At 38.2% G+C, this 12,956-nt stretch overlaps 1 protein-coding gene across 1 annotated transcript in view; it reads right to left on the minus strand.

Moving 5' to 3' along the window:
* Positions 1 to 1,480: 1,480 nt before the first annotated feature.
* The window catches only part of STX7 (syntaxin 7), a 42,684-nt gene continuing 31,208 nt past the window's right edge, over positions 1,481 to 12,956 (minus strand). Inside the window, exons 5-10 of the mRNA XM_032787490.2 lie at positions 12,563 to 12,700; positions 11,655 to 11,707; positions 10,107 to 10,197; positions 8,234 to 8,306; positions 6,275 to 6,357; positions 1,481 to 2,952 (exon numbers count right to left, since the gene is read on the minus strand). Coding sequence (XP_032643381.1) covers positions 2,860 to 2,952; positions 6,275 to 6,357; positions 8,234 to 8,306; positions 10,107 to 10,197; positions 11,655 to 11,707; positions 12,563 to 12,700 — 531 coding nt within the window. The 3' untranslated portion in view covers positions 1,481 to 2,859. The remainder of the gene's footprint in view (positions 2,953 to 6,274; positions 6,358 to 8,233; positions 8,307 to 10,106; positions 10,198 to 11,654; positions 11,708 to 12,562; positions 12,701 to 12,956) is intronic.

A 12,956-nucleotide genomic window follows, 5' to 3' on the forward strand; every position in this document is an offset into this window, starting at 1 on the left:
TATTCAATTCACTGATTCCATAGAGCAGGGATTGGCAAGCTTTGGTACATGGCTCGCCAGGATAAGCACCCTGGCGGGCTGGCCGGTTTGTTTACCTGCTGCGTCCATAGGTTCAGCCGATCGCGGCTCCCACTGAGTGTGGTTCACCGCTCCAGGCCAATGGGGGTGGCGGAAAGTGGCAGCCAGCAGATCCTTCTGCCTGCGCCACTTTCCGCAGCCCCCATTGGCCTGGAGCAGTGAACCTGCGGACACAGCAGGTAAACAAACTGGCCTGGCCCGCCAGGGTGCTTACCCTGGTGAGCCATGTGCCAAAAGGTTGCCAATCCCTGCCATAGAGTTTAAAATAATCAAATTTTGGTTTAGACCCATTTATAAGCTGACCCCTGCTCTTTGATGCATCACTTTTTTACCAAAAATATTCGACTTATGGACAAGTATATTCAGTAACTGCTTAAATATTTGTAGTGGGATTTAGCTGCTTATACCATGCCAATCTCCACTGTATCCAAACTGAAAGAGCAAACTATCTAGTTTTAGCTTCTGTAGCAACATAATTTTCAACTAAACTCCAATTGCAAGTCCAAGTTCTGCCCTCAATTACACCCACACACTCCCTTTGAAGGCAATGAGTTTGTACAGGTGTAACTGATGGCAATATGTGCCTGCAGAATTTTCAGTACCAGGGAGTGGCAGGTGAAGGGGTGAGTCACAAGATGGAGGGGAAAGAAGAAAGCTACTTTCAGTTCCTAAATTTGTATTTACAGTTCTGACATTTAGAGAACTACAAGTATTTTTGTTGTTTTTACTTACTGTAGCCAAGTAAATGTGTAACAAACCCACAGTGATATTGGTAAAGAGTCACCATACTCAATTCTAACCAAGATTGCAAATGAATAAATTGGCCCAATTTTTTTTTTTTTTTAGAAAAAGCTTTTATAAAAAAATTCTAAGACCAACAGAAGTGTTCCCACAATTAAAGAGATTCCAATCGCCCCACCCAAAAAACAAAACAAAAAGCCACAGGTTTTAAATAAAAGAACATACCCTGCAGTGTTTGAAACTCAAATACTCAGCACCAAGAACCTAATATTAAAGCTTATTTCTTCCAAAATTTAAACACACATCTATAGGTAACCATCCTGTAATTCTGGGCTCCTACCCAATATATTTAAAATGACAAAGAACTGGTAATGAATATATCCTCCTGAACAACCAGCCTTCAGAAAGAGGTGAAAACCTTGACCTTAATTTCCATTATCCAAAGATGGCTCTTGACCCTGCAATCCGATACATCTGGTTGAACTCTTATACACATGGAGTCCCATTTAAGTCGAACAGGCCCCCACACACGTTTGAAGTCCTTTTGTGGACCAGACTGCATATTTGCAGCTTACAATTTGAGTTTGTCCCCTTTTAAATAGTTTTAATCATTTGGTGAGTGACGTGTGCTGGTACAGAAAAAAAAACATTCTGAAAAACCTTCATTTTTAAAAACATCATCTTTATTTTGGCTTCATGGTTACAATGTCAAGTCCATAGATACTTACAGTTAAATGGTTCTCAATTAGTAAATCTCCGCTTGCTATGTAAACAGTGCATTCTCTAGCAAACTGCTGTACAAGAGCTTTATAAAATACAGATTAAGTGACATTTTCATCTGCACAATATTCTTGATTAGTGCACTATTATAACATCAATTACAAAGGCAAATACCTTTCTAATTATGCATTAGTATAAAACGGCACAAAAAGGAAAAAAACTGGAAAGCTGTAAGTGTGGCCAAGCTTCTGAACAAGCTGAGTCAGGTCAACTGACTGGCATTTGGAAGTAGAGATATTAATCAGTCATGGACACTAAATTTAACTATTAGTCCTCCTCTCTCTGACTGCATAAGAAAAATATATTTTTTTTTTACAAACTGGGGTCTGTACTGTTCAAAGTATTTATACCATAACAGCAGGTTCAGATCACTGGAGTTCAAGTGCAATTAGGAAACTACAAATTTTCACTACTCCCAATATCATACTTAAGAGTCCACAACTAAAATTAGACCCAGATTTTCAGCCAAACATGTTTAATTGTGCATAATCATTTATCAACACTTATTTTAGGCATGAAAATACCAGGTGTGCGCGCATAAATTAGGTGCATGAATGCTAATTAAAATATGGCCCAAAGTCTCATTTCTAAATTTAAGAGTTTAATCAAAAAGCCTATATTAATAAATTGCCATCCATTTTAACCTATAAAATAGGCTTTGCCTGGCACACAGATACCTACTGCCAGATAAAGACAAATGAAATCTATGAAAGATTTCCCAGTCAATCAGAAATTGAACACCTAATCGAAAGGCTTCAATAGTGAAGGATAATTTTCTGACATCAACATGGTTTTGTGTTATAATCTTGAATAATCCACAGGAGACAGTGAGTGGGGAAGATGTATTCACCAGTTTAAAAACAATTTGGGACAATACACTTATTGTCACAATTAGAATAAGGAGTTCAGAAAAGTCTGTTTTGATTTGGCAACATTTAGAAATATCAAAGCAGATTATGCCCCACTTTATCAAAGATTCTGATTAGCCCGAAATATTTAGATGAGTTTATTTAATAAGTTTATCAACGAAAAGTAAGTTTATAAAGCTGACTGATTGGCTGTACTGACAAGACAACAATCTTAAATCCAAGAATGGAAGAAAGTTATACCAACTAGTGGTACCAACAGTTATTTCTCAGGTTTTAATAACAGCAATAGTGATAAAGTATAGAACCATCATTTAGTGAACAGCTTCAGAAGCAGACAAAAATGATTGTAGGAGTTTTCTTGCATAATTTAAATAATGCTCTTTTAACAGTCTTATCTCAGAGATCCCCATATGATGAGTCCAAGAACCACTGCTCCAATGACAAGTACAAGAATGATGATACACATTTTCTTCCGTGACTTGCGCTGTTAATACAAAAATTTGATTGTTGTGCAGTGTTCAGAACTACTTAGCAACTGCTTCTGTGGTTCTGTTATTTACACAATCTAAATGAGCTGTGTACTTAAAGACAATTAAGACAGTAAATGGTTAACAAGCAAAAGTCATTCCGGAAACAAACAATAAAAGTTATAACTTCACTCCTTAGATTTCAAGGGTATTTGGAATTCACATTGGAAAAATACATTCTCCCTGGCATCTCACAGGAAATGTAATGAGTATATAGATTATTATTATTATTATTATTATTTTTTTTCTGTAAGGGGAGGGATCAGCCATTACAGGTAAAGTCTGGCTTTACTCTCACAGCTCTGAACTGGAGGGAACACACTCAGTTGCTCTGTGGGGATGGCACATACGCAATATGCTCAGCACTAGGGAGCTGTGAGGGGCTTGAGCATACTCACCGAGGATGGAATTAGATATCAGCTGCTAAAAAAAAAAAGTCTCTATTGAGTATGTAGAAACTGATTTTTTCAAAGGCTTATAACTTGGCCAAATTTGCATGGATTTTCACAGGGATGACAAAAGGCCCGTCCGGGCACATAAGCCATTCCTCAGCCAAATTTCAAGTCCCTCTCCAAAATCCATGCGATGTTAAAACTTTTCAAATAAAAAGGTCACCAAAGTTTTTTAGCATGGGCAAAAATTATGTATTTTCCTCTGTATCACTTCATTCTTTGAAACAGATCAATCATTTTGGCTGAAGTTTTCCAAAAATTTTTTAGCCTGGCAGACACTGGAATGGAAAAATCTTATCTCAAATGGTTAAAGTTTGGAGAAAAACAAAAACAAAACTAAAAACTTATAAGCAACTGAAAACAGTCTTATAATGGGAACTGTTGGGCAATCTTAATAAGTGGTGCTACCAGCCCTGCCTCTATTTTACTAAAAAGTTGGCCACCTTATTTTGTCCCTTACAAGCCGGCAGACAAATTTAGGTTTAATAAATTTTCCCCATTGATTGGTTTGCCTGGCTATAACTGCAATATGTATAAGACTTTAAACGAGAAGGCCAACTTCAACAGAGAAGTTTTCAAGGAAGAGGATGCATTACTAATAAGATTATCTCTAACACAGGACAAAATTTAAGACTCTCTAAATAGACTTTTTTTTTTTTTTTTTTTTTTTAATATAAAGTGTTTCACAGGTTTCTAAAACTTTCCTCTTTCATTTTATTTTTTAAGTCAGTGAACATGGCAGAACTGGAAAGCAAAGTCTTCCATGCATAGAAGAGATTTATGCAGCCTGAGCAGCAGCACAAAACTTCCCTATACTGCCCTACCAATGAACCCTAACTCTGACTTAAGGAAATTACAACGCAAAGGATAGGTTCATTCTCCATGCCCATTCAACTGAGAGATGGATAGGTCAGAAGCCCAGTGAAGCAGCGTGGCAGACACCCCACCTCCACACACAACCAACTCTGCTGCCCTATTTTGGAGGTCATAGAAAAAAAGGACATCCTCCTTGAGGACACTACTGTCTATCTGTCTCCTGCCCCCAGTGTCCCATGCAAGCTTTATACTTGGGATGTGGTTGACCAGAGGAAAGACAAATACAATGTAATGTGCCTCAGAACCTTGATCTTCAATACTGGAATTGCTTTGGATGAAGCATTTGACATTTTGTAGCTGGAGCCTTTTGTGTTGTGAACTAACAGGCCTCATTTGCCCAAGAACAGGTCAAACGTGGGAAAAAGCTCTCTATCCCGACTGACTCTCTTCCCGAAGGTGAATGTTAGCGAGCAAGGGCATGGTTCTGATGGGGCATCAGTTCCCAGTAGTCTGATGAAAATTATGCAGTGAATAATCTGTGTTACGGGTGGATATCTGTAGGTCTACTCTACCTCAAGGCTTCTAGATCTCATCATCAGGTCCAAAAATTTAAAACAAACAAACAAAACAAAAAACAAACAAACACAACCTACCATGCATTGGAGAGAATCTCTTTTGGACTCAGAGACCTCTCTACAGAAAGCAAAGCAGTCAAAAGCTCTGCATTCTTCTGGGTCTCTCCCCTTCAAGTCCCTTTCACAAAGGAGGGAAGAGAAAGTGCCTCGACAGACAGACTGACCAACCCACCCAGGCCAATTGGGTACAGCAGAGTAGTAGAAGGGAGATATACTGGCCACTGGATAAGCAGTTTTCTGTTCCCTGCCTGACCAGAGCAGGGGATGCTCCAGGCTATGGTGGACACATGACTCCAATTAGTGTGCAAAGAGTCAGTTGAAGCCGTTGGGCTAATGAGAACACTTGACTCTAATTGACCTGGTAAGAGTCAGGTGAGGCTGTTAAGCACCTGACTCTAATTAAGGCCTCTCTGATAGTACAAAAGGGCTCACTCTGGTCAAGCCAAAGGGAGCCAGGGAACCAGAGGAGAGAAAGTGAGGCTGAAGGGCTGGGTAATGAAGACACCCATAAATCACTGGAATGGGAGACCCAAGGTAAAGTTGAAGAAGGTGTTAAGTGAGAGAAGCAGGAGAGCTGTGGGGAAGAGGCCCAGGGAAAATGTAGCAACTCTGGCAATGAAAGGTCGGCTGCCAACAGCGGCTACCATTAGGGTCCCTGGCCTGGAACCTGGAGTAGAGGGCAGGCCTGGGTTCCCCCAACCTGCCACTACAGAAACACCTCCTGGAAAGGGAAGAGAGGCCCCTGTCAGGACAGGAGGCTAAACTATTCTGAAATAAGCCCTAGAGACAACAGAGACTGGGGGAGTTCTCTCACCAACCTCCTTGCTGGCTTATGATGAAACGGACTCAGTAGACTAACTCCGGCCCTAGAGAGAGAAGGGCTATGTGGAGGGTCACAGTGAGCCTCCGAGGCTAGCATAAACCTCCTGGAAGCGCGAGACCTACGTCGACAAGGTCGGAGCTCTCCAGAATATATATAAAAAAATATAAAAAGCCCTCTTTCACAGTGAGCAGGGGGTTGGACTAGATGACCTCCTCAGGTCCCTTCCAACTCTATGATTCTATTAATCCTTCCCTGACTGCACTGGCAATGAGGTGGTTAGTTTTGATGGTTTTCCATAGTATAGACACAAGCCAGCTAATTTCATATAAGGCTGCTAAACTTTCAGAGGGCATTGACTTACTGTTGCTACCAACCTGGGCTGAATTTGGAATAGTGACCCAGAGATGCTATCCTATGCCAGTCTTGGGTCCTTGAGTAAGTCTCCAAACCATTAAAACAATAAGGAAGAATTAAACTACCACAACACAAATTAAGACAAACAACTGAAAGGGACAATTATCGATAGATGACTAGCAGTTTGCACTGATATTACCTGGTAGTCTGCTGCTCTTGATAACTGCTGGTTTCCTTGCTGGACCTGTACCTCAGCATTTTCTACGTTTGCTTCTATGCTGTCTTTTTAAAAGAAAAAAGGTCATTTTCTCAATTAAAGTCTGATGTAATAAAAGCCTCGTGTGTTTGCCACTGTTACTAATTAAATTACAGCTGCTGCAGTTCTGATCTTCCACATTCCCAGAGCAGACATTTACTCTCATAACATTAAAACCCAACAAGCCTACCTCTAAAATTTCTGTGTACCATTGGATCAGATAAAGTATCTACTGCAAGACAAAACCACCGCCCTCCTAATGATTAATGGCTAAAAATCAATAACATGGTATAAACAGACCTATAGATTACTATTACCTCATGGTATTTATTTTCATCTTACTTTCCTGAATAAAAAGTTGTTAAATCTGTATCCCCTAAAGAGCATTCAAACTAACTTTGATAAACACAGTAGAAAAAACACTCAGATACACAGAGCAAAGTGCAAGAACAATTACTTTTGACTTGCATTTGCCATCATTAACACAAACTTTATCCTACTACATTTTGGAAGTTTCCTCCTTTGTCATTTTCTCTGTATGAACTAAAACAGTGACAAGGCTAACTTCTGAAGCACCCAGAGTATTCCAAGGTTGACTTCAGATATCATAACTTCCAAGTTCAGGTATTTTAGAAGGGGAGGATTGGCTTGGGGCATGACCCAATAAGGATAGTTTCTCAGGAAGCTGGTGTTTGGTAATAAATGAGAGAGAGAGACGAAGAGCACCTACTGCTCGGAGAAAGACATGAGAGAGAAGTGGTGATAGATAGATGAAATGAGTGACCTAGAACTTTAAGAATATCACTTGGAACGAAATTCAATTGATGAAACTTTTGTTTGAAAGTTTTGATGGATCAGTAATTAAGAGAGAAAGTTCTGTGGGCACAAAACCAATCATAGCCAGTTTGTGAATGTTGGTTAAAGTGTTATTTAGTTGTATTCTGAGAAAATGGTGTGCACTTAAATTTGCATTTATTGATGTAACTAAGGGCTTACCCAAGGTAATTTACTGGCATTATCAAACCAAGATAATGACAACAGTGCAACTCCCTGCGTGGATGATCTTTTTTGGAACAGTGTCTGTTTTTTGATTTAGCTTACGGCAGGTCTACACTATGGGGATCAGTCGACCTCTGTTATGCAACTCCAGTTATGCGAATAACGTAGCTGGAGTCGACGTAAAGTAGGTCGACCTTATGCAGTGCCTGCACCGCACTGGATCGACAGAAGAGTTCCTCCCATCGACTTACCTTATGCTTCTCATTCTGCTGGAGTGCCAGAGTCAACAGGAGTGATCGGCAGTCAGTTTAGCAGGTCTTCATTAGACCTGCTAAATCGACCCACAGTGGATCGATCACCATACCCAGTAAAGTGGAGAGAAGCCCTTAATTTGCTTTGCCCAACATAAAGAACCAAGAAAATAACTTTCCTATTGTTTCCCCCAAGTTTCTTTATACTTTACCAACCTAAAATGAGGAAAAAATGCAATTCACTCAAATGGGGAGCAAAAGACATTTTAGAAAAATAAGAAAAGTGCAATTAAAAAAACCTCACAAAAATTGGAAGCAAAACTCAAAATGAAGGCGTAGAACCTGAAACTACATTTAAAGCCATTTTCCCCAAGTGTACTGGATTTGCTGATTGCTTTAACAGATCACCCAACAATCTCTGCCGATATAGAACACAACAGGTTAGAACCTTAATCAAATCAATTTAAATACAGTCAGCAGAGAAGGTGCTCAAAAAAGCTCCATCAAAAACAAATCTTAACTTGCTAGCTTCTGGCGAATCATGATTTTGTGGTTTAAAATTGAGATCCAAGCATTACACTGCATGATGAATACTGTTCCCCACCCCTAAATTTCATGTAAATTTTCTGAAATTTTAAGGATCTGTGCTTACCTATCACATCACCTTGTTCATGAATCATCATTCCTAAATCTTTAAATATTTCATTGATATCCATAATATCTGCCTGCAAGAGAAAATAATTTAAAAACAATTAGCAAATATCATGGGAAACTCCTGTAGCTGGCTAAGCATTGTGCATTATTTCAGACTAGATAGCTATGGTTTCCTGCACCAAGAAGCTAATATAAATTCTTTTGCAAGCTCAAGTTTTAATTTGGATTAAAAGAATACTATAATTCATCTAAATATCCAAAATCAGTTGCACTGTACATCCTACTAGTGTAAGAGGCCAATTTCTAAGGTCTTGTCTCCACACAAAACTTGCAATGGCTTAACTAAAGGTGTTCTTAAACTAGTTTAGGGCTTGTCTATACAGATAGTTAATGCACAGCAAGTTGGGGTGGAAATCTAGAGTGCTATAGTTTGTTGCATGCTCACTCTCCATATAAACATGGCCTTAGTTAAACTAGTGCAAAATTCCATGTAAAACACAATTCTGACAGTTTAAGAGTAGCTTATGTCAAAAAGTCTTAAATAATTTCTTTAGTGACTTAAACCAAACTGAAATAAGTATCTTCCCATAAGGTTTTGCAGGAGTTTAACCATGTCTGTTTAAGTTAAAAACTTGTGACTCTTATTGACCAGCCCTTAGTTACCAAGAAAAACAGTTTCATCCAGTAGAGGGCAGTGGCACATACACTATTACAACGTGGTTATGACGAAGCAACATGTCACCTTCTTATTTTGCTCACTTCCTATTTATCCACCTCTGTTTAGTTTGCCCACAAAAGTAAGTTCTTATACAATCAGTATTGCAAAGCCTATAAAGAAAAGAGGACTGGATTCTATGTTTAACAGGCAATTTTATTGACATATGAGATAAGGTCCAGTTCCAGATTCTTAATTCCTCATGAAGTTTGTTGGAACACAGAATATATAATTTCAGTCAGTCTGGAATCCATCAATCACTCATTTCCACTGGTATTTTAAAAGTCAATTACTTTTTCAGAACCCACAACAGCCACAATGCCATTAATCCATAACTTACATTTCTGAGTCATTTAATATGTTCATTAGTACTTATTTTGTTTTAAAATATTGGAATTTCCCCTGCCTTTCCCATCCAAGTTTTTTGTTTTGCTATTGGTAGATGAATGCACAGTCCTCAAGCATTTGTTCAATCCCCAAAAAATTTAGTCATTACTGGAGTCAATATTTCATATGCACAACTATTGGTACTTTATATGCATATGTAGTACAAAAAGGAGTTACCCATTTTTATTACATTTAATGTTTATCCTGCATTTCCAGACAATGATATTAAAGGCAACTGATACCAGGAAAAACTGAAAAATACCCCACCTGGAAAATTCTGTAGAGGGGATATTTTGCATTTTATTTAAAATTTGCCTTTGAACGTGGACATGACCAGGATGGATTTAATGGAGGAACAAGCTATGGACAAGAATGAATGGCAATACTGTGCTAAACTGTATGGTCTGTAAAGATCCTTTGGGATAAGTAGAAGTCTTTGGAAAAAAACAGTTCTAGGGATATTTGCATGAAAACTCAAGTTCTGTCTTACTTGGTAGTCACATTGGTGGCTATTTATTCTTCAAGTGAAGTCAGGAGAGCTTGGTAGACCATGACACTGCGTAATAGAACAGTGAAAAGTGGTTTTTGTGTAGGAAATTCCACATGCAGTTCTTTACCTACTGCATAAAAACAATTTCTGCATTAAAAAATATTTTCTAACCTTTGATGATGGATTCCTCCCACTAATGCTAAATGCCTGCTGCTTTAGGAAGCATCAGAAAAACATTATCTAGTTTGTTGTAATGCTGCACATAGCAGCACTGCTTACCTCAAGCTGCCTGATGGAGGACTCTCTCTCCTCAATAAGACGGAGATCATCTTCTGTAATCTCTTCATCTTGCACTTGTGCTTGAGGTTGACTGTAAAATAAATAAATAAAATAAATAATATAAAAAATACTCAGACCACCTGAACTCAATTTATACATAAGGTTGAAATACACTTCTTGTTAAAAAGACTAAAGTACAGACAATACACATTAAACTTGCTACTAACAAGATATGATGTTTTTACTTTTGCAAAAATCTATGTACAGCTGATGTGAAAGGCCTGAATCCTCAGGCCCTCAGTAAAGAAAGTTATACAAGTATGCTATTAAACAGATTTGACATATGAAACACCTTAAAACCTAGTGTTTTGGCTCAGCATTTTCTAACTAAGCATGCAGATATCAAATGCATCTTTCTATCTGGATTCTGAACTAAGTGTTATTTGGAGTCTGGAATCCATTTTGGCTTTCCTTGTTAGTGGAGTCTGAATTAAAAGCCACTTTGAAGAAAAATGCAGGTATTCTGTCATATGGATTAATAGTTAAATATCTTGATCCAAGTTTTAGAGACCCAGCTGTCCTAATCTGGAAGAATAAAACACAAAAGCCTGCATTATTTTTATGTTACCCTCTACAGGTATAGTTGGATGAAAGCTCCTTACCACATCTTTCCTTCAGAAGACCCTAGCAAACTATAGGAAGCACATTCCATTTTAATGTTTGTTAATTCATAAGAATTTTTAAAAGCCTTTTTAAAATTTGTCTAATGGGTGTACATTGTTACTTAAGGTTGTTAAACATGCACACATCCATTTATTACCCTGTTCCTCCCCCTTACCTAGCAGTTGGCGGTTTAGTCTCTGAAAATAATCAAGGAGGCAGCAGTGGTTAGGGTTAGCTAAATCTAACCTGACTCAAACACGTAAAACCCTTAGCTCCGAGTCCATTACACATGGAAATAAAGGTTAATTTGGTGGCACCAACTCGGTTTAGTTTTGGTTTATTTGGGGGACAGGGGAGAAAGGAGAGTTTGGTACAATGCCTATCACAATTAGGCCCTTATCTCTGTTGAAGCCTCTGGGCTTTATTGTAATAGAATTGTACTACATTTAAAAAAAACAACAACACTAATTTTAGTTTTCTATTTCCTTCCGCAGAAAAAAAAATAATCAACTTCCACTGTTGCAGTTAAACAGATCACATTAAAGGCCAGGAGACCCAGAAACTGAGTTTGATAGTGTTAAAGTAGTAACTTTTAAATAGAAATTGATATTTTCAGTTCTAATTTTAACTTCTGTAGAACACTAGCAGCTTGTGATTGTTAGCTTTCAGAGGGTTACAAAAAAACCCCAACACACAGCATGCTTTAACAAATAGATTTTTTTTTTAAATGCACTGTATAAGTGATTTTAATAATTGTTTCACCACACATGTTCTCTTACACTCTGTGCTGTAGTCCACGGTTTTATCTCAAATAAGTCCCCATTATTGGAGTCTATCAATCACGTTACAAGACAGGCTTTAAGGTTTATGGCACACCCATCCTACCTGTCCCAAGAGACAAGTGTTCCTTCTTTGTAAACGTCTTCTGAAGGACCAGCCTGTAGGAAAAGCAAAAATTACCATTTTCAGTGATGGGTACATAATAAAATGTTTGTTGACATTCCCATAATGAATGTCAGTTATGTTCTTAGTGTGGGGCTGGTGAGTGTGTGGAGATAGAGAACAAAACAAACAAAACAGGTAGCAGCCTGCAATATATTTTATGACAATACACATTGCTGTATTCACGGAGTCAAAGGTCAGGATTGAGCCTATATTACTACCAAAAAAAAAAAAAAAGCATAATTTTGCATCCCCGAAGAACTTAAAATTTTAGAGAACTAAAATTAACTGAAGTCTAATTTAAGACTGATATAAATAAAGACACTCTAAATGAAGGCTACTACTTTACTCAATGTTTCCTGCTTCATAGCCCATGATAACCTCAGTCCTGCAAAGGCGTCTAGCAGATGGATCCTTATATCCAAAAAGAATCCCTGTTGGATTTAGGGGACACTATACACATACAAAGATCTACCTCCATGATTCCCACAGCAAGATCAGGGCATATGCACTATGTGGAGTACCTATGAACACCTTTGTAAAACCATACACAGGCACAAGCACACAGTAAGTCTTTTAATCAGGAACTACTATGAAGTTATTTTTTCCTTAATCAAACCACTAAAGTGAAATGCAAGTTTTAAATTTAATATCTTGTGTTCAAAGGCAAGCAAAGTTTAAAAAAACAGAAACCATACACAACTATGTTGGCATTGTGCGCACATTCTATATGCGCGCATTTATTTTATTTATCTCCTGTAATGGTGACAATCCTGTCAGAACTCTGCTCTCAAGCTAATGAAGAGGTAGGTTTTATGTTTGAGCTGAATGATAAATTTCTGGATACTTACAGATACCCTAGAGCTGGCTCTTACTCTGGCTACAAGATCTTTTTCTTTCTCAGCAGCTTGCCTTTGGATTCTCTGGAAGTTGGCCAGTGCAGTACTGAACTCTGCCACAAGACGATCTTTCTGTATTTTTCTTTGACGCTATTGGAGGAAAGCAAGACTGATTTTTATAACAACAAACAAGCTTGCTCTTGTTCAAGGCCTTACAAATAAATTATTTCAAGGGTGGTTTTTTCTCCCCCCTTTCTTTTTTTTCCCCCCTTCCCATTAGCATGGGCCTCACACTTTAAAACAGAGTGTCTCATGTCACATTCCCTCTCATTTGAGATTGTATGGACTACTTCCCATTCAGGTTCACATAACAACCCTATCACTATTACGACAATTGTGGAAAAAT

Source organism: Chelonoidis abingdonii, chromosome 3 (assembly GCF_003597395.2).
Source record: "Chelonoidis abingdonii isolate Lonesome George chromosome 3, CheloAbing_2.0, whole genome shotgun sequence".
Taxonomy (NCBI): domain Eukaryota; kingdom Metazoa; phylum Chordata; order Testudines; family Testudinidae; genus Chelonoidis; species Chelonoidis abingdonii.